This window comes from Artemia sp. Qi Xiang Cuo, chromosome 15 (assembly GCF_049724085.1).
Source record: "Artemia sp. Qi Xiang Cuo chromosome 15, ASM4972408v1, whole genome shotgun sequence".
NCBI classification, from domain to species: Eukaryota; Metazoa; Arthropoda; class Branchiopoda; order Anostraca; family Artemiidae; genus Artemia; species Artemia sp. Qi Xiang Cuo.
In genome coordinates, this window is record NC_142808.1 from 51,174,877 (window position 1) to 51,196,688 (window position 21,812).

The window sequence follows — 21,812 nt, forward strand, 5'->3', positions numbered from 1 at the left end:
AAAAACACATTGTGGCCAAATTGTTTTTTACTGAAAGGGTGTGGGGAGGGGCTAGTTGCCCTCCAATTCACTTTTGACTATTAAAAAGGGTACTAGCCCTTTGAATTTCCAATCTAATGAGCCTGTTTTGAAGTTTCTACGACAACACCTTCTATAAAAGCCTTATATGCCCCCAGGGCATAACTTAAAACCCTTGCCCTGAGGGTTTTGGGGGAGTGTACTCCTCAAAAACACATTTTCTATCTTTAAATCAACTACGCTGAACAAAATGACTATCTCAAAATTTTGATGGCATGTGTTTGGAGGAATGATGGGCTTGGAGGGGGGGGGGCTAGTTGCCCTCCAATCACTTTTTACTATTAAAAAGGGCACTAGCCACTTCAATGTCCAATTGAATGAGTCCTTTTCGAAGTTTCTACGACAACTGCTTCGATACGAACTGCCCGGGTATGGAGGAAAAAATAACATTTTTTTTATATTTTGATTGGATGTGTTTGGAGAAAATATGGGCGTGAGAGGGGGTTAGTTGCCTTCAAATCAGTTTCGACTATTAAAAAGGGCACTAGCCCTTCGAATTTCAAATCTAATAAGCCTGTTTTGAAGTTTCTACGACAGCGCGTTCTATAAAAAACTTTATATGCCCCCAGGGACTAACCTAACACCCTGTTTCTGAGGGCTGGGGGGGGGGGGGGGTTTTCCTTATCAGAGGAATTAAGACAAGAACCTTAAAATGCGTTGAAAACAATTCCAATATCAATGGTTGGTGTAGTTGTTTGCTTTGACAAGGTGGGTTTGAGGCGGGGTAGTTGCCCTCTAATCACTTTCGACTATTGAAAAGGGCACTAGCCCTTTGAATTTCCAATCAAATGAGCCTTTTTTAAAGTTTCTACGACAACACCTATAAAAAACCTCATATGCCCCCAGGGCATAACTTACAACCCTTGCCCTACGGGCTTGCCCTAAGGGGGACTGTCCTCAAAAACATAATTTCTATCTGGAAATCAACTACGCTGAACAAAATGGCTTTCTCAAAATTTTGATTGGATGTGTTTCGGGAAATAGTGGGCGTGGAAGGGGTGTTAGTCAACTTCCAATCACTTTCGACTATTAAAAAGGGCACAAGCCACTCCAATTTCCAATTGAATGAGCGATTTTCTAAGTTTCTACGAAAACTTCTTCGTTACGAAGTGCCCTGCTCTAAAGGAAAAAATTAATAAATAATACATTGTGCCAACATCGCTCTTATATGCCCCCAGGGCATAACTTACAACCCTTGCCCTGAGGGCTGTGGGGGTTTGTCATCCTCAAAGACCTAATTTCCAGAACTTAAAACTACGTTGAATAAAATGGCTATCTCAAAGTTTGGATTAGATGTGTTTGGGGAAAAGGTGGGCGTCAGAGGCGGGTTAGTTGCCCTCTAATCACTTTCGACTATTTAAAAGGGCACTAGCCCTTTGAATTTCCAATCGAATGAGCCTTTTTTAAAGTTTCTACGACAACACCTTCTATAAAAAAACCTTATATGCCCCCACGGCATAACTTACAACCCTTGCCCTAAGGGGGACTGACCTCAAAAACATAATTTCTATCTGGAAATCAACTAAGCTGGACAATATGGATATCTTAAAATTTTGATTGGATGTGTGTTGGGAAATGGTGGGCGTGGAAGGGGTGTTAGTCAACTTCCAATCACTTTCGACTATTAAAAAGGGCACTAGCCACTCCAATTTCCAATTGAATGAGCGCTTTTCTCAGTTTCTACGAAAACTTCTTCGTTACGAAGTGCCCTGCTCTAAAGGAAAAAATTAATAAATAATACATTGTGGCAACATCGCTCTTATATGCCCCCAGGGCATAACTTAAAACCCTTGCCCTGAGGACTGTGGGGGAGTGTCCCCGTTTCTTGTCTCGTGTTCGAGCGTCCCCATTCTTCTTTACTTAGGCAGCGCGATCGCGCTGCCTATGATTTATGCAACAACTTTCTATATAAACCTTATATGCCCCCAGGGCATAACTTACAACCCTTGCCCTGAGGGCTATGGGGGGAGGGGTTATCATCCTAGAAGACCTAATCTCCAAAACTTTCAACTACGTTGAACAAAATGGATATCCCAAAATTTTAATTCGATGTGTTTGGCAAAATGGTGGGCGTGAGAAGGGCGTTAGTCGCTATTCAATCACTTTCAACTATTAAAAATGGCACTAGCCCTTTCAATTTCCAATTGAATGAACCCTTTTGAAGTTTCTACGAAAACGCTTTCAATAAAAACCTTATATGCCCCCAGGGCATAACTTAAAACCCTTGCCCGAAAAGGTGGGCGTCAGAGGCGGGTTAGTTGCCCTCTAATCACTTTCGACTATTTAAAAGGGCACTAGCCCTTTGTATTTCCAATCGATTGAGCCTTTTTTAAAGTTTCTACGACAACACCTTCTATAAAAAATCTTATATGCCCCCAGTGAATAACTTACAACCCTTGCCCTAAGGGGGACTGTCCTCAAAAACATAATTTCTATCTGGAAATCAAATACGCTGAACAAAATGGCTTTCTTAAAATTTGGATTGGATGTGTGTTGGGAAATGGTGGGCGTGGAAGGGGTGTTAGTCAATTTCAAATCACTTTTGACTATTAAAAAGGGCACTAGCCACTCCAATTTCCAATTGAATGAGTGATTTTCTCAGTTTCTTCGAAAACTTCTTCGTTACGAAGTGCCCTGCTCTAAAGGAAAAAATTAATAAATAATACATTGTGCCAACATCGCTCTTATATGCCCCCAGGGCATAATTCACAACCCTTGCCCTGAGGACTGTGGGGGAGTGTCCCCGTTTCTTGTCTCGTGTTCGAGCGTCCCCATTCTTCTTACTTAGGCAGCGCGATCGCGCTGCCTATGATTTATTCAACAACTTACTATATGAGCCTTAAATGCCCCCATGGCATAACTGACAACCCTTGCCCAGAGGGCTATGGGGGGAGGGGTTATCATCCTAAAAGACCTAATTTCCAAAACGTTCAACTACGTTGAACAAAATGGATATCTCAAAATTTTAATTCGATGTTTTTGGGAAAATGGTGGGCGTGAGAGGGGCGTTAGTCGCTATCCAATCACTTTCAACTATTAAAAACGGCACTAACCCTTTCAAATTCCAATTGAATGAGCCCTCTTTGAAGTTTCTACGACAACGCTATCTATAAAAACCTTATATGTCCCCAGGGCATAACTTACAACCCTTTCCCGGAGGGCTGTGGGTGGAGGGGTTGTCGTCCTTCAAGATCTTAGTTCCAAAACTTCAAATACGTTAAGTAAAATTGCTATCTAAAAATGTTTATCGGATGTTTTTGGGTAAAAGGTGGGCGTGAGAGGGGGGTTAGTTGCCCTCAAATCCCTTTCGACTATTAAACAGGGTGCTAGCCCTTTGAATTTCCAATCGAATGAGCCTGTTTTGATGTTTGGGGGAATGATGAAAAGGTGGGGAAAAGGTGGGCGTGGGAGGGGGGGGGCTAGTTGCCCTCCAATCACTTTTGACCACTAAAAAGGGTACTAGCCCTTTGAATTTCCAATCGAATGAGCCTGTTTTGATGTTTCTACGACAACGCTTTCTATATTAAAAACGTATATGCCCCCAGGGCATAACTTAATACCCTTTTCCTGAGGGTTGTGGGGGAGTGTCCTCCTCAAAAACATATATTCTATCTGGAAATCAACTATGCTGAACAAAATGGCTATCTCAAAATTGTGATTGGATGTGTTTGGGGAAATGATGGGTGTGGGGGCTTGCTGCCCTCCAATCACTTTCGACTATTAAAAAGTGTATTAGCCCTTGGAATTTTCAATCAAATGAGCCTGTTTTGAAGTTTCTACGACAACGGCTTCAATAAAAATCTGATATGCCCCTAGGGCATAACTTAAAACCCTTGCCCTGAGGGTTGTGGGGAGTGTCCTCCTCAAAAATATATTTTTTATCTGGAAATCAACTACGCTGAACAAAATGGATATCTAAAATTTTTGATTGGATGTGTTTGGGGAACGATCGGCGTGGGGGGGGTTAGTTGCCCTCCAATCACTTTTGACTATTAAAAATAGTCGAAAGTGATTGGAGGGTAAATAGCCCCCCCCCACACCAAACATTCTACAAAACACATCAAATAACAACTTTGAGATAGCCATTTTGTTCAACATAGTTGATTTCCAGATAGATAGAATGTTTTTGAGGAGGAAACTCCCCCACAACCCTCAGGGCCAGGGTTTTAATCTATGCCCTGTGGGCGTATAAGGTTTTTAATAGAAGGCGTTGTCGTAGAAACTTCAAAACAGGTTCATTCGATTGGGAATTCAACGGGCTACTGCCCTTTTTAATAGTTGAAAGTGATTGGAGGGCAACTAGATCCCCCCGCGACCATCATTCCCCCAAACACATACAATTAGAATTTGGAGATAGCCATTTTGTTTAGCGTAGGCTAGTTGGTTTCCAGATAGAAAATATTTTTTTAGGAGGACACTCCCCATAACCCTCAGGGCAAGGGTTTTAAGTTATGCCCTGGGGCCATATAAGGTTTTTATAAGAAGGTGTTGTCCTAGAAACTTCAAAACAGGCTCATTCGATTGGAAATTCAAAGAGCTAGCGCCCTTCTTAATAGTCGAAAGTGATTGGAGGGGAACTAGCCCCTCCCCTACGTCCATCATTCTCCCAAACACATCCAATTAAAATTTTGAGATAGCCATTTTGTTCAGCGTAGTTGATTTCCAAATAGAAAATTCGTTTTTGAGGAGGACACTCCCCAACAACCCTCAGGGCAAGGGTTTTAAGTTTTGTCCTGGGGTATATAAGGTTTTTATAGAAGGCGTTGTCGAAGAAACTTCAAAAGGGGCTCATTTGATTGGAAATTCAAAGGGCTAGTGCCCTTTTCAATAATCGAAAGTAATTGGAGCGCAGTTAGCCCCCCCCCACGTGTATCAACCGCCCGAACACACTCAATCAAAATTTTTACACAGCCATTTTGTTTAGTATATGCTAGTTGATTTCCAGATCTAAAATGTGTTTTTGAAACGGACACTCCCCCACAACCCTCAGGGCAAGAGTTAAGTTATGCCCTAGGGGCATATCAGGTTTTTATGGAAGGCGTTGTTGTAGAAACTTCAAAAAAGGCCAATTCGATTGGAAATTAGAAGGGCTAGTGCCCTTTTTAATCGTCGAAAGTGAATGAAGGGCAAATAGCCCCCCCCCCACGCCCATCTTTCCAATCAAAATTTTAAGATAGCTATTTTGTTCAGTGTAGTTGATTTCCAGATAGAAAATATGTTTTTGAGGAGGTCACTCCCCCAAAACCCTCAGGGCAAGGGTTATAAGTTACGCCCTGGGGGCATATAAGGTTTTTATAGAAGGCTTTGTCGTGGAAACTTCAAAAAAGGCTAATTCGATTGAAAATTCAAAGGGCTAGTGCCTTTTTTAAAAGTCGAAAGTGATTGGAGGGCAACTAGCACCCCCCCCCACGCCCATCATTCACCCATACACATCCAATCAGAATTTTGAGAGCATTTTGTTCAGCGTAGTTGATTTCCAGATAGAAAATATGTTTTTTGAGGAGGACACTCCCCCAAAACCCTCAGGGCAAAGGTTATAAGTTATGCCCTTGGGGCATATAAGGTTTTTATAGAAGGCGTTGTCATAGAAACTTCAAAACAGGCTCATTCGATTGGGAATTCAAAGGGCTAGTGCCCTTTTTAATAGTTGAAAGTGATTGGAGGGTAACTGGCCCCCCACGCCCATTATTCCCCCAAACACATACAATCAAAATTTGGAGATAGCCATTTTGTTCAGCGTAGGCTAGTTGATTTCCAGATAGAAAATATTTTTTAGGAGGACACTCCCCCACAGCCCTCAGGGCAAGGGTTTTAAGTTATGCCCTGGGGGCATATAAGGTTTTTATAAGAAGGTGTTGTCGTAGAAACTTCAAAACAGGCTCATTCGATTGGAAATTCAAAGGGCTAGTGCCCTTCTTAATAGTCGAAAGTGATTGGAGGGTAACTAGCCCCCCCCTGCGCTCATCATTCCCCCAAACACATCAAATCAAAGTTTTGAGATTGCCATTTTGTTCAGCGTAGTTGATTTCCAGATAGAAAATATGTTTTTGAGGAGGACACTCCCCCACAACCCTCAGGGCAAGGGTTTTAAGTTATGTCCTGGGGGCTTATAATATTTTTATAGAAGGCGTTGTCGTATAAACTTCAAAAAAGGTTCATTCGACTGGAAATTCAAAGGGCTAGTGCCCTTTTTAATAGTCAAAAGTGATTGAAGGGCAACAAGCCCCCCCAACGCTCATCATTCCCCCAAACCCATCCAATCAAAATTTTAAGATAGCCATTTTGTTCAGCGTAGTTGATTTACAGATAGAAAATAAGTTTTTGTGGAGGATACTCCGCCACAGCCCTCAGGGCAAGGGTTTTAAGTTATGCCCTGGGGGCATATAAGTTTTTTATAGAAGGCGTTGTCGTAGAAACTTCAAAAAAGGCTAATTCGATTGGAAATTCAAAGGGCTAGTGCCCTTTTTAAAAGTCGAAAGTGATTGGAGGGCAACTAGCACCCCCCCCCACGCCCATCATTCACCCATACACATCCAATCAGAATTTTGAGAGCATTTTGTTCAGCGTAGTTGATTTCCAGATAGAAAATATGTTTTTTGAGGAGGACACTCCCCCAAAACCCTCAGGGCAAAGGTTATAAGTTATGCCCTTGGGGCATATAAGGTTTTTATAGAAGGTGTTGTCATAGAAACTTCAAAACAGGCTCATTCGATTGGGAATTCAAAGGGCTACTGCCCTTTTTCATAGTTGAAAGTGATTGGAGGGCAACTAGCCCCCCCCCCCACGCCCATCATTCCCCAAAACACATCCAATCAGAATTTGGAGATAGCCATTTTGTTTAGCGTGGGCTAGTTGATTTCCCGATAGAAAATATGTTTTTAGGAGTAAACTCCCCCATAGCCCTCAGGGCAAGGGTTTTAAGTTATGCCAAGGGGCTATATAAGCTTTTTATAAGAAGGTGAGGTCGTAGAAACTTCAAAACAGGCTCATTCGATTGGAAATGCAAAGGGCTAGTTCCCTTCTTAATAGTCGAAAGGAATAGTAGGGTAACTAGCCCCTCCCCCGCGCCCATCATTCTCCCAAACACATCAAATCAAAGTTTTGAGATTGCGATTTTGTTCAGCGTAGTTGATTTCCAGATAGAAAATATGTTTTTGAGGAGGACACTCCCCCACAACCCTCAGGGCAAGGGTTTTAAGTTATGTCCAGGGGGCATATAATGTTTTTATAGAAGGCGTTGTCGTAGAAACTTCAAAAAAGCTCATTCGATTGGAAATTCAAAGGGCTAGTGCCCTTTTTAATAGTCAAAAGTGATTGTAGGGCAACAAGCCCCCCCCCAATGCTCATCATTCCCCCAAACCCATCCAATAAAAATTTTGAGATAGCCATTTTGTTCACCGTAGTTGATTTACAGATAGAAAATAAGTTTTTGTGGAGGATACTCCGCCACAGCCCTCGGGGCAAGGGTTTTAAGTTATGCCCTGGGGGAATATAAGGTTTTTATAGAAGGCGTTGTCATAGAAATTTCAAAAAAGGGCTCATTCGATTTGAAATTCAAAGGGCTAGTGCCCTTTTTAATAGTCGTAGGTGATTAGTAATATTTTTCGTTGTTGTTTAGACCACTTCGTATCGAGGGAGTTGTCATGGGCACTTCGAAAGGGGCTCATTCGATTGAAAATAGAAAGGGCTGATGCCCTTTTTAATAGTCGAAAGTGATTGGAGGGCAACTAATCCTCCTTCCACTCCCACCCTCCCATTTGCCCATTATTTTAAAAAAATAATTGTTTCATTAATATTAAATCAGAATGCACTGTAATAGTGATAATTCTCCACAAGGAATCTCCGCATTATCCAAAGCACGACTGAGGGTATTATGTTCAAACTTTCGAGGCTACTTCTGCTCTTAAGATTTAATCAAATCAAAATAGTGTAAGTGTATCAAAGCTATCAAAGAAAGTAAACAGATTTTTTTGCAAATGGTATTAAGTTTTCCACTTCTGGTCAACTAGAAGAGGTATGAAACTAAGTTAGACAGTAGCCTACTATTTGTGTCCAGATTTTTTAAAGGTTGCATGTTGTAAAAATTGATGAAATATTTTCTCCAGCATACAAATAGCAGGCCAAATTGTAAAGTCTTAAAAAAAAGATTTAAAGGGTTATTTTCTTTTTCCCTGAAAAGACTATGTCAATATAAAACGAACAGAAATTAATTAAAAAAACTTTCCACAAAATAAATTTTTCAAAGAAAAGTAAAGAACTCCCTTAACAAAAAATGAGCAAAAATAAAATCAAATAATCTACCAAGCTCGAAACTACCACAAATCAGCATCGATAAATAAATGAAACCCAAAACGAACAGAAATTAAAATAAATAACCAAGTCAAACTCAAAACGAGCAGAAATTAACATAAGTTGGGCTCAAAACCCCTATGCCTTCCCAAGGCCAGAACAAAATTTGCACTTTACTGAAAAAAAATCAATGTTTTTACTTTTATAACTTTAATAAATCAAATAATTTTAACATTTTGATTACTAAATATCAGTATATGTATAATAAACTGACTATGCACAGTCATTTGTATTTTTTCAGTAAAGTGCAAATTTTCAGTAAAGTGCCAACTTTTCTTTGAAAACTTATTTTGTGGAAAAAGTTTTTTTAATTAATCCATCTGATAGATCGATAGATAGCTAAACTTTTATTTTCAACAAAATTTTCATGACACTGCCAAATTTCTTTGGTATAGTCACAATAAAAAGCATTAGTCACATTATACAAGCATATTAACATTATAGTCACATTAAAATTGAATATTAAAAAAAAGCAAAAAAAAAAAACACTAGTCAATCCTCCTTATTTTCGTTGTAACTATTTACGAAACTAGGTATAAAATTTTATGCTAACCGCTGATGGGCACAGCGTACCGGCTGAAATTTCTCAACAGGCACTGCAACCCTGCGCGGGAGTCGTTTTGTTGTGGATTGAGGGGTGGAAAGGGTTTTATGGATTGGGTGGATCAGAGATTTTCTTCTGAAATCCATGCAGATTTTCTCTCTTCTTTTTTCAGAGTTTGTATTTTAAACTTTGTCAGCAGCTCTTCATACGACATTTCTGCCTCGTTTGATACTATCATTAGAGCTCTTTTCTGAGCTCTTTCCATCCTGGCGCTTTGCTCAGTCGTCAGTCCAAAATGTCATACAGGAGCTGCATATTCCAGAATTGAGCGAATAAAAGATGTAAATATTCGGAGGAGGTGATCTGTAGGGGCGCCATATTTCGACATAAGCTTGAGCATCTGCAGCCCAGCATTACTCTTTTTTACTAGATTAGATGTGTTTGCTTCCCATTTTAAATAACTGGTAATAATAACTCCCAAAAGTTTAATCTTCCTTACTTTAAGAGAATCAGAGATAGTTGGTATAAAATTTGGTTCGGAAGAATTTAAAAATAAAATAGTTAAAATTGAAGATTTACTATCATTTACTTTCATATTTGAACTGGAAGCTTTAGTCTTCACGTTATCAATTAAAATTTGAGCTTTGCTACATTCATTTGCTTCACAAATTTCTCCAAGGGTAAGGTCGTCAACATATTTCCAGCGGTCTTCACAATTATTAGCAATATCATTGATTATAACTAGAAAAAGAATAGGACCCAGAATGGTACCTTAAGGTACACCACAAAAAACTGGCTTGGGTTCAGAGAAAGACTTCTTATATTTCAAAATTTGGAACCTTTTTAGTTCAAAACTCTGAATCATTTTCACAACAGCAGCATTCACTCTAAAATCAATTAAAAGCTTAGAAATTAAAATGTTATGATCAACCAAATCGAAACACTTTTTAAAATCAATTGTTATTAAGTTTAGCCATTTACCAGGTTCATCAACATGCTTAAAAATAAAATGTAAAAGACTGACTAGATAATGGGATGTTGATGTATTCTTTCTGTTACCGTACGCTAAAACTAAGTTGGCACGTACCTTAAGGCAACGAGTCTAAAACTAAGTTGGCACGAGTAGAGGAGCTATGAACATCACAATTGAAGTCACCTATCATTAGCCAACGATACCCATGCTTTTCAATATTGCATAACAGAGTTTTAAGGGATGAACGGGCATTAGAAAACTTAGTAAGGGAAGCTAGACGTTTCTGATCGCAGGGAAGATATACATTTATAAATACAAGGTGTTGCAACAGCAGTTGCAACCCCGTTTTCCATATCTGTGTGTAACTCTTTAACTCTTTCCTTATCTCTAATTATGGCTCCATTTCTATCTGTAGCTGGGACAAGTCCGGATTGACTAATTTCGTATACATAATACTATACGAAACTAGATTATTCAAAATACTATGTATAGGCCTACTTTGAATGGTGTGTACCAAAGACATAGTAATCTAGTATATAACGTTTTGTAGCCCATAGTGGCCGAAAATTGTAAGTGTCTTAAAAGAAATAGTTATAAAGTGAGGGAAAATTAAAATTTCCAGCTGATTCAGGAATCATAGTGAGTATCTCAATTAATCACAATAGTTTAGCTTATTAAGAATATACAATGGATTTTTTTTTCAAAAGTCAAACTTAAAGCCCTTGAAGGCTGTATGGATTGAAATAAAACTGTAACTGCTTATCGGGCACTGATAAATCATTAACAGATGTTTTAAGGCCATTTAAGTAGATATTTCTGAGTGGAAAAAGGCAACTTTACAAAAAAATATATGATACATTCAACTGGGATTGTCAGATTAATATAATACATATACTGATATTTATTCTTTAAAATCTTAATAATGTTTATTTGTTACAGTAAAAAATGAGAAAAGATTTAAGCTGTATTTTGTTTTCAGTAAAGTGCAAATTGTGTTCTGCTCTTGAGAAGAAATGGGGGTTCTCAGCCCTGCTCGTGCTAATTTTTGCTCGTTTTGAGTATAATTCGGTTATTTATTGTAATTTCTGTTTGTTTCGAATTTTATTTATTTATTGATGGTGATTCGTCATAGTTTTACACTTAGAAGATTATTTGACTTTATTTCTGCTCATGTTTGGTTTTATGGTTCTTTACTTTCTTTGAAAAAAATAGTTTTATGGAAATAGTTTTTTTTTTAATTGACTTCTATTCGTTTTTTATTGAAATACTCTTTCATGAAACCAACTAATAATAATTTATATCTTTTTGGTGTTTTTCTATAAGAATTCATAGTTTGGTTTGCTATTTGTAAGTTGGAGAAACTTTTTCAACAATTTCTAATCCTGATACAAATAGTATTGTTTAACTAAAATTTATACCTTCTCAATTTGACCTGAAAAATAAAACTTATTATCAGTCCCAAAACATTCTATCTATGTTGTTTGGCAGCCTGGATACACATACACTCTTTTGATTTATTTAAATTTTTAGAGCAGAAGCAGTAATAGATGTAGCCCCCAAAGTTTCAACTTAATGCTCCCAGTTGTTCTAGAGATATTTTTGATGTGTCTTATTGGCAACCATACACTCAGTGCCTTTTGATTTAGTTTGAAAGCAATATTTAGTCTTAAAGAATAATGGCTGAATTTCATAATTGTGGGGGGGGGGGGTGACATACCTAATATACCTATAGACATAGTTGCTTGACCGTTCTATTATGCTCAACAAAATGGCTTTTTCAAATTTGACTGGATGTGTTTGGAAAAAGATTGGGCTTGGAAGAAGGGCTACTTGACCTCCAATGTCCTTTTAATCTTAAATAGAGCAACTTTTAATTTTGAATCGAATGGGCTCCTTTAAAAGTTTCTGTGATATTTCTAGCTATTGTAGTGACGCTGACCTATATGCACTTAGTTCTTTCTGTTTAATTAAAACTCCCTCTAAGCGTTCCCTGAAAGCTTAACATTAATACCCTTACCGTCATGAGTTACAGTAACTGTAGTGGTAGCAATAAAAGTATAGACATAATGCCATCTGGCTAGTTCAAAATCCTCCACAACTTACCCTTAAAGAACTAACTTAATAATGTAAGCTGTTCTTGAGATATTGTTTGTCATGTTTTTGAAAATCCACATGTTCATAGTTTGTTTTGATTTATTTAAACATCCGACCAAATACTCCTAAAAGCTCCAGCTTAATACTCTTAGCTTTCTTAGTTACAATAGTTGTTGGGGCAATATTAGCAGCATGCGCATAGTGCCTTTGATTTCTTCAATATCCCCATCAACAAACGCTGAAAGTTTGGCATAGTGTTTTTCAATTTATTTCCATACAGTTTCGATACGTTCCGACTTTTTCGCCTTAATACCCTTAGTTATATTAGCAGCAGCAGTAGTATTGTGAGTAGTAGCAGTAGCATTACAATACAAATATTTTCTTTTGATTAGTTCTTCATCCCCCATAACAAGCCCTGTTAGTTCAAATTTGCACATTCAACTGTTCCTAAGATATTGTTTGTATGCCCTCTTGACAACCTGCATTCAGTCGGCGTGTTGTGATTAAGTTCATCGCCACCCCCCCCCCAAGAAAAATATTTGAAAGTTTTTCGTTTATACCCTGAGGCATAATTATAATAGCAGTCACAGTAGTAGTATTGGTATAACTACTAGTATTATTAATTGTAATAGCAGCAGTCCTACTAGCAGCAGTCAGTTGAACATCGCTCTCATCAAATCCTGGAAGTTTTAACCTAATACAATTATGCATTGCTATGAAATTGCTGAAATGTCCTTTTGATATATTCTCTTGAAATTTTCTTCTCTATACTCTTAGCCTTAAAAGTAGTTGTAATTGAAATAGTAGTAGTAGTAGTAAATGTAGCAGTGATAGTAGTATTAGTAGCGTGCACATATTGTCTTCTGACAAAAAGATAATTATTTTTTCATTTAAAGTGGAGACAGAAAAAATGATATCAAATTCCGTGGGAAACCATTGAAATATTTTGATAAACCCAGGGCCCCTCCATTGGGACTAGTTCATTGTCTCGGGTATTTTGCGATTTCTCATAGGCTACTGGCCTAGTTTGGCTCCCTTTTAATTAGATTCTTTGGATATTTTGAATTCCACGGCGAATCTATGACTCATTTTTCCAATAATTTGAGGTATATCTGAATAATTTCGACATTTTTGTTGTTGTCTTTGTACCCCTTGTACTCATACCCTAATTTTTTTTTTTCAAGGAACAATAAGCTGTTTAACATTATTTTGCGTGTTCGTTTGAACCATATAGTGACATAGTTAATTATTAAGTAAATTATTTTTTAATGTAAAGTTGAGACGGTATCCAGAGGGGGGGGGGTTGGGAGGTATTACATTTAAATGATAATATCTCGATTTTTTTTGTTGAAAGCAGGGATGCCAAAAAAATATTTTTTTTTTTTTAATTTTAAAGCAGAGAGGGCATCCTATCAAGGTGGTATCCAGAGGGGGGGATAGGGAACTATCATATTTAAATGATAATACCTCGAATTTTTTTTCTTTTTTGAAAGCAGGGATGCCAAAAAAATATTTTTTTTTTAATTTTAAAGCAGAGAGGGCATCCTATCAAGGTGGTATCCAGAGGGGGGATAGGGAACTATCATATTTAAATGATAAATGATACCTCGAATTTTTTTTCTTTTTTGAAAGCAGGGATGCCAATAAGTTAATTATTATTTTTGATTTAAAGCAGAGGCGGTATCTTATCAAAATGGTATCCAGAGGGGGGGGGCATGGGGAGTTATTATATTTAAATGATAGTACCTTGATTTTGTTTTTTTTTTTAGTGAAAGCAGGGATGCCAAAAAGTTGAAAAGCTGACAAACATTAACAAGATTTTTGAGAGATATACTTGATACACTACTTTTACAGTTTTATCATCCAAAGAAAAAGGGACTTATTCCCCCGACCCGTTTTTTCTTTTTGATGTAATGAGTTTACTATGAAAACATTTATTCATATGTACGACACGGAATAACTCTAAAACGAAACGGTCTGACGAAAGCGATGTCGACATCCCCACCTAACGTTGAGCTCGAGTGAAAATGGCGCCCTTGGTCCAGTGCCCAAGTTACATTAAAAAGCCGGGTCATAATAAAAGCTTTCAATTTGGGAGGTTCATGGAAGAGTCTTTGACAGTCTTATGACCTCAGGGTACTAGATGTTGCAACGTTCTTACGTATCTACAGTGGCTTAAAAAGTTCTATCACCCCAAAAACGATGACCGGTCTTCCCTCATTGGCGCGGCGCCGGGGTCTAGTGACAACACCCCCCCACAGCCCTCAGGGCAAGGGTTGGAAGTTATGTCCTGGGGTCATATAAGGTTTTTATAGAAAGCGATTTTTTAGAAACATCGAAAAGGGCCCATTCGATTGGAAATTGAACGGGCTAGTGCCCTTTTTAATAGTCGAAAGTGATTGAAGGGCAACTAACCCCCCTCTCACTTGCACCATTTCCCCAAACACATCCAATCAAAATTTTGAGATATCCATTTTGTTCAATGTAGTTGAAAGTTCTGGAAATTAGGTCCTTAAGGATGATAACCCCCTCAGAGCCCTCAGGGCAAGGGTTGTAACTTATGCCCTGGGGGCATATAAGGTTTTTATAGAAAGTTTTGTCGTAAAAATTTAAAAAAGGGCTCATTTGATTGGAAACTGAAAGGGCTAGAGCCCTTTTTAATAGTCAAATGAATTTTGAGCAACTAACCCCCCTCTCACGCCCACTATTTCCTCAAACACATTCAATCAAAGTTTAGAGATAGCCATTTTGTTCAATGTAGTTGAAAGTTCTGGAAACTATGTATTTGAGGATGACAAACCCCACAGAGCCCCCAGGACAAAGATTGTAAGTTATGCCCTGAGGGCAATTACTGTCCTTATAGAGAACGTTGTCGTAGAAACTTCACAAGCGGCTCATTCAATTAAGAATTGAGACGACTAGTTTCATTTTTAGCAGTCGAAAGTGCTTGGAGGGTAGCTAACCCGCTTCTGACACTCGCCATTTTCCCAAATTCATCTAATCAATTTTTTCAGATAGCCTAGTCATTTTGTTGAGCGTCATCGAAAGTTCTGGAAATTAGGTCTTTGAGGAAGATACTCCCCCAGAGCCTTCAGGGCTAAGGTTGTAAGTTATGCCTTAGGGGCATATAGTTTTATTGAAATCTTTGTCGTAGAAACTTGAAAAAGGGCTCATTCGATTCGAAATTCAGACGGCTAATGCCATTTTTGATAGTCTGATGTGATTGGAGAGCAACATACCCCCCTCTCACGCCCACCATTTCCCCAAAAACATCCAATCAACATTTTGAGAATGCAATTTTGTTAAACGTAGTTGAAATTTCTGGAAATTAGGTCTTTGAGGATGACAACCCCCCTACCGCCCTCAGAGCTAAGGTTGTAAGTTTGGCCCTGGGGGCATATAAGGTTTTTTTTAAAAATTTCAAAAAGGGTTCATTTGATTGGAAATTAAAAGGGCAATCGCCCTTTAAATTTTTTGTGGAAAGGATAGTTGCTTAACTTCAGAAGAGGCTCAGTCTCTCCCCCTGAAAAAGACTATGTCAATATAAAACGAACAGAAACAAACTCCATTAAACCAAAAACGTACAAAAATAGAATCAAATAATTTACCAAGCATACAACTTCCACAAATCAGTATCAATAAATAAATGAAACCCAAAACAAACAGAAATTAAAATAAGTCAAACTCAAAACGGGCAGAAATTAATCTGAGTATGGTTCTAAACCCTATGCTTGTTAAAAGCCAGAATATAATTTGTACTTTACTGAAAAAATTCTTTTAAATGTTTTCACTTTTATAACTTTAAGAAATCAAAAATTAATTAAAATTTTAAGGAAAAAATATCAGCATATGCATATTAAACTAACAATGCACATTTTTTCTGTAAATTCATTTGATTTTTTTTCAGTAAAGTACAAATTATATTCTGGCTTTTAGAAAGCATAGGGTACAAAAAGACGAAAGGTGTTGAGTTGAAAATTAGGTAAACGCTGAGGGGCTTAAAATTGTGGCTGCAAATGCAACTTGCTGTGAATGTGACTTAGGCAACTTCGACTGCGACAACTTGCAACTGTGACTGCAACTGCTTTTCTAGAAATGATGACGTACAGTAAAGTTTGGACAAATTAAAACCCAACATGAGCATGCTGTTTACCAAAAGAGCTCATCAGCACCATTTCAGGGACAGCCGATGGTATTAGGTTGAAATTTGTAGTGCATGCTGAAAAGTGCTTCTAGGTCAAAGGGCATAACCTGTCTTTTTTAAGCTCTCAAATTTTAGGCATTACTGGTCAAAATTATGAAAGTTTGTTCAAATTAATCACAAATCTATTACTATGACTCTAGGAGTGCTGAGCCTTACGCAGCCCCCTGAGAAAAGATGGTAAGACATTTACTGAGTAGTTTATTTATACTGCAGTTTTTTCTTCATTTATTAGACTATATGCTCTAATTTGCTAATTCAGTTTTATCATGAATGAAATGGGTGATAATATTTGGCGTTTATCTTCACACTAACAAGTCTTCATATTTTCGCTACAACCAAGGATACCAAGGAGAATCATAAAGAGCTGTTTAAGAGTTCATTTGACAGCTAATTTTTGTATTTACACGTTTTTCAAAATTCTACTTGATAACACAATCATAAAGTGCCGTATGCCACCCATAAATGGGACTTTTAGTACTAGTAAGAAGTGGTAAAACTAGTCGGAAGCAGCAGGCTACTGTAACATCGTAAAGAGATGATTAACGTCTAATTTTTAAACTGTTGATCATATCTACGTGTTCTTTGAAATTTTACATCGATAATTCTACCATAAAGTAGCTTATGCCACTATAATAGTATGTTTGGTGCAGTGTTCGGAGTAGAAATGCCGGAAAAGTATAAAAAAGGAATCATTTGAAGTTACAAGGTCAAAACCAATAACCAGAGGCTTACATCACCTACTTTTTTGTGCAAACCACTCATCTCCTTAGCAAACACGTAATTAGCCTATAAAATCTAAGATTTCTTTAATTTCTTTCCGATTTCCAGAAAATATACATATTCTATATAGGATAGTATTTTGTAAAAAACAGTATTAGCTATCTTTCTAAATAATTTCTAAATATACAACTACTAAAAATATTCTATAAAAAATAAATTGCCAGAGTATTAAATCATCAATTCATAAGAATTCGGAAGGGAGGATTTTTTTTTTTTTTAGTGCTCAAGGGGTGTTTTTTTTTTCATTTTTTTCAATGAAAACTCAAGAAACAGATTTTCAATAAAAATAATAATACTAATAAAGTTTTTTCAAAATATAAGAAAGAGGATAATATCCCACTCCCCTGAATCCCTCCCCCCAAATAAATTTAATGATTATTTAAAAAATAAAGTAAAATTCAATGTTTCAAAAGATCTTGCTATGGTTTTATCTTATTAGTACAGTGTTTAAATCGATGTTTGTAATTTGTTACATCCTCATCAATTTCTTGAAGCTCTCAAATCAGAGTCTTTCTCTTTGTGTAAAAAATAAATTATAACTGATTATTTTTATTGTTTTTATTAACCAAAGAAAATATCTATCAGTTTACTCTTATTATGAGTAGAATAAGAACAGAAAGAGAGTGGAAATTTTTTTCTTGATGCCAGTTTACTAGAATGTTTTTTTAGAAGCCAAATTTTTTTTATCGAACAGAGCAATTGAGCCCTTGCAGAATTATGATCAATCTTTTTCGCCAAGTGATCGAGAGGTAATTCTAGAGGAAACTCCAACCAGGATGTCTGCAACAGCTTTTAACTCTGAAAGTAGTAGCAACAAAGGTACGTTTTGAATGTAATATTTTTCTTTTTATTTCTTGTCTATTGATTCCTCTTGACCCAATGAATTGGGGAGTAAGGCTGTTAGAAAATCGAAAAATGTTTTGGGGCGTTTTTGGTCTCGACCGCCGTGGAAGGGTGACTATACCTCTTATATAAGACCGACGAATCTGTTGCATCGAATTAAAACAACGGTAAAAGTATTTTTTGATTTTTAAAGACTGTGCTAACTTAAAGACTAGAATGTTATATCTGTCTCGTGTCAACTTTAGTCTTATGAATAACCTTAAAAATCTTAAATAGAAAGACTAGAAGGCATGAAAAATGTACTCGCCTGTGATAATTAAAAGTGCAATATATGTCATTTTGGTGAAAAATGAGTATCGTTACGAAGATAAAAAAGTGACATACGAAGTTTTGACTAAAGAGAATTATCTTATGAAGCTATAATGGCACTTGTCTTCTTTTTTGTCAAGGAGAAAGGAAAATATGGTACGCCAAAAATGAATTAATTTTTAAATACACAATAAAGTTAAATAACTTTGAATTCACTCGGAATATTTCTGACTAGGTTTGGCTAAGACCCGGCAAACTCTTCTGGGCATAATTCAAACATTAATTTAAGGATCCGCCTTTCTTCTCCCACTAGATCGAATCAACAAGATCCCTAAATGGCATCACTAAGACATTAGCCTCGTAATTCTAACCAATTGTATTAATACTCGACAACCTCTTTTGCTTGAATTTGGGTACTCCCCCCTCAAATAGGTTGGGTCGACTAAAAAGTCCCAAGGGACAGAACTTAGGCACCTGACTTTGTACAAAGTTTGGTTATTATTCTACAAGAAATTGTGTTGTACAGGCGTAACAAAAAAAAGTTAGGGATGCCTTTCCTCCTAATAGCAGGCACGTTGGGGCTGCTTCCCTTTCTCTCCCTTCAAAATTAACCCCAATAAGTGTAAATATAATAGAATTTCTTATTATTCACCTAAATACGTTTCACCAAGTTTTGCCATGGTTGCAGCAGCAGCTACAACCTAGTAAAAAGCAAACCACAGCCTATGGTAACCTAAAGTTAAAAAAACGCGTTTTGAAGAAATCTGCCTAGTAACGAAAATTGCCATTTGACACTGAATCAGGAATAGTAACTATTATTTTGGTTCGTCTTAAAAATAAAAGTTTATTGCGAAAATAAATTTATGGTTATTTCGTACAAAACCTAAAACCCCTTGAAAATGGTGTCAGATCAAAATGAAAAGTGTAAAAAATCAAAATGAAAAGTTTCATAAATCGTTGTTTGACTATCAAGCACTAGCAGATTACTGTAATATCGTACAGAGTTGTATGAGAGGTAATTATATAGCTCTTGATCATATCTAGGGGCTCTTGGTAAATTAATCTTGATTTTTTTCTAAAACGTCGTATGGCACTAAAAAAGGCATTCTTTTGTGCAGTTTCTTAAGTAGAAATGCCAAAAATCATTAAGAGATCCGATAAATTTTACATGGACAAAAAACAATAGCCAGAGGTCTGCAAAGCCTGTATTTATCGCAAACCTCATTCACTTCAGCATTTTCACAAACAGCAAACCCTATATAAAATTTGCCTATTTTCCTTCAATTTTCACAATTCCTATGAATTCCAATATTTGTACAATATTTTGTAATTTTTTATTATTTTTTTTATCCTCCTTTGCTCCTTCCCAAAATTCTAGTTTGAGTTCTCTTGGCCTTTTTAACACCTCCTAATGATTTCAGTTTGACATTTCAAGCCAATCCTGAGAGTTTACAAGTAATTTAGAAATGCTAGAGTATTTAACATCCTTTGATTGCATCAAGCACGCTTCTAGCAAGGTATAAGTTCAGAGACACTATTTCTATATGGGCTGTCATAGCAGCATGTTTACAATATCTTAGGCAGGGCTTTGGTGATGAAGTTAAGACCTGGTAATTTTCAAAACCTTGTCTCCAAGAAAACAACTTTCATGTGCTCCTAGTCAGCTCAATAGTGCAAACATTCCCCTGGGGCATTCCACCCCTAGCGGCGGAGAAACAGGTCCTGAAACGAGTTTTATAAACACCCAAGGTATCAATGTTTCTTGACAATATTATGTGATTTCTATTATTTGTGTCATAGCTATTGTATTCAAGATTTTACTTTGGAAACTTTTTTTTTTCTCTTGTTTGTTCTAGAAACAATTCTTTGGGACAATACTACTTTTAGAGAATAAGGGTTTGATATCCATTGGAAAAACTTTACCTTATTACTGCGAAATACGAAATGTTAAAAATGATCAACAGATTAATACATCATTTATTACAAATTTGCTTACAGGACAATGAAGCTACAAGGTTAGTAGTCCATATATTTTATTTTAAATGAAAAAAAACCTTGAGGGTGAGTCCTCTCTTCATATTAATCCAAGTGGATCTTTGACAAAGCCTATGAAAAACTTGCCCTTAGAAACGCATTTCTAAGGGATTCTGCAGCCCTTATCATGGTCTCCCAAAAAGGAAGAGGGGCAGGAAGTCCTTGAAACCTCCCCAAAAAAGGGCAAAATAAACCAAAGAGAAGCCTAAAACAAACCAAAGAGAAGCCCAAAACAAACAAAAGGGGAGGAGGTGGTGTAGGAAAAAGTCATGTATGGATGACAATAAAAATGAATTAAAAAAGAAAAAGGGTGAGTCCACAGTTTTTTTTTACACCAGGATTTAGCTTTGGGAAATGGGTGAAAATTTCAGCCTGGGTGTGTACAAGAAGGCTAAGGGGGTTGAGGTGAAATTTAAAGCCATGAGGCTTGTGTTGATCTAAATCAAAAGAAACTATGTATCTAAGTTATCAAAAACTTGAAACTTTAAGGGCCAGCCACTTTTACTACCGCAATTGTGGCTGAAAATACAGTTTGTTGTGACTATGAATTTGGCCACTTTTGACTGTAATAACTTGCAACTGTGACTGCAAATGCTGCTGCATCTACCTGTGACTACTTTCAGGAAATATTAGGGTATATATTAAATAAAATCAAAACACACCAAGAGAATGCTGTTTCTCAATAGAGCTCATCAACAACATCTCAGGAACGCTTCAGGGGATTCAATTGAAACTTGCAGGGCATGTAGAACAGTGCTTTGAAGGGCAAAGCAATCCTTTACACAAGACCACCTTTTTTTGACTTTTGTTTCATCCGGGAAGGATCGTATTTCCCCCGACAGAGACTAGTAGTTGTAAAATCTTAGGAATGAGACTCGTTTGAAATTAAAGCAAAATAGCTTGTGCTATTTTACTTGACAAAAGAGAAACAACTGCCAGAACAACGCAATGTTATTTATAATTTTGTGCTATCAAATACAAATGTTTTCCCAAAGAAGGTCAAAATCTAGTAATTGGAGGTTCTTAACCGCAAACAATTTTTTTTTTTCCCCACAGCCTTGACAGTCCACAGTAGAGTATTATTTTCTTATATTTTGTGCCGCAAAGCATAAATCTTTGCCCAAAAAGGGTCGAAATACCTCGACACGATAAATAAAAAAGTCTTTTTTTATTGAAGTTTGAAGTTTTTTTCTTAGATTTATTCCGTATATTATACAAAACAATCCAAACTCATTTTAAAAACAAATTTTTCTTACGGAAATGAAGAACCAAGTCAAAGCTCAAAGAGATTACAGATTATTGCTTTGACAAATTATAAATGTGCAAGATATAAAAAAAATACCCCATAGAAAGTAAAATACCCCCTCCCCCTTAACTAAAGATACGTTAGATAATTTCAACCCGATAAAATCCCCTCCCCCCGACAATTCCCCTCAATATGTAAAATTGACTCGGCAAAGAGAAATTAAGACAAATAAAAAGAGTTATGTATAAGAATTCTGGCATATTTCCCCAGTGTAAAATTTTCCCTGGAAAGATCACCCCCCCCCCGAAACTTCTCTCCTTATGGAAAATTCTCCCTGTTGTAGTTCACACAGGAGAAA

At 36.9% G+C, this 21,812-nt stretch overlaps 1 protein-coding gene across 1 annotated transcript in view; it reads left to right on the top strand.

The window, feature by feature from the left end:
• The window catches only part of LOC148943823 (uncharacterized), a 61,820-nt gene that overhangs the window by 9,241 nt on the left and 30,767 nt on the right, over positions 1 to 21,812 (top strand). The window contains exon 3 of the mRNA XM_089101249.1: positions 17,692 to 17,841. Within this exon, the coding sequence (XP_088957375.1) occupies positions 17,692 to 17,841 (150 nt within the window). The remainder of the gene's footprint in view (positions 1 to 17,691; positions 17,842 to 21,812) is intronic.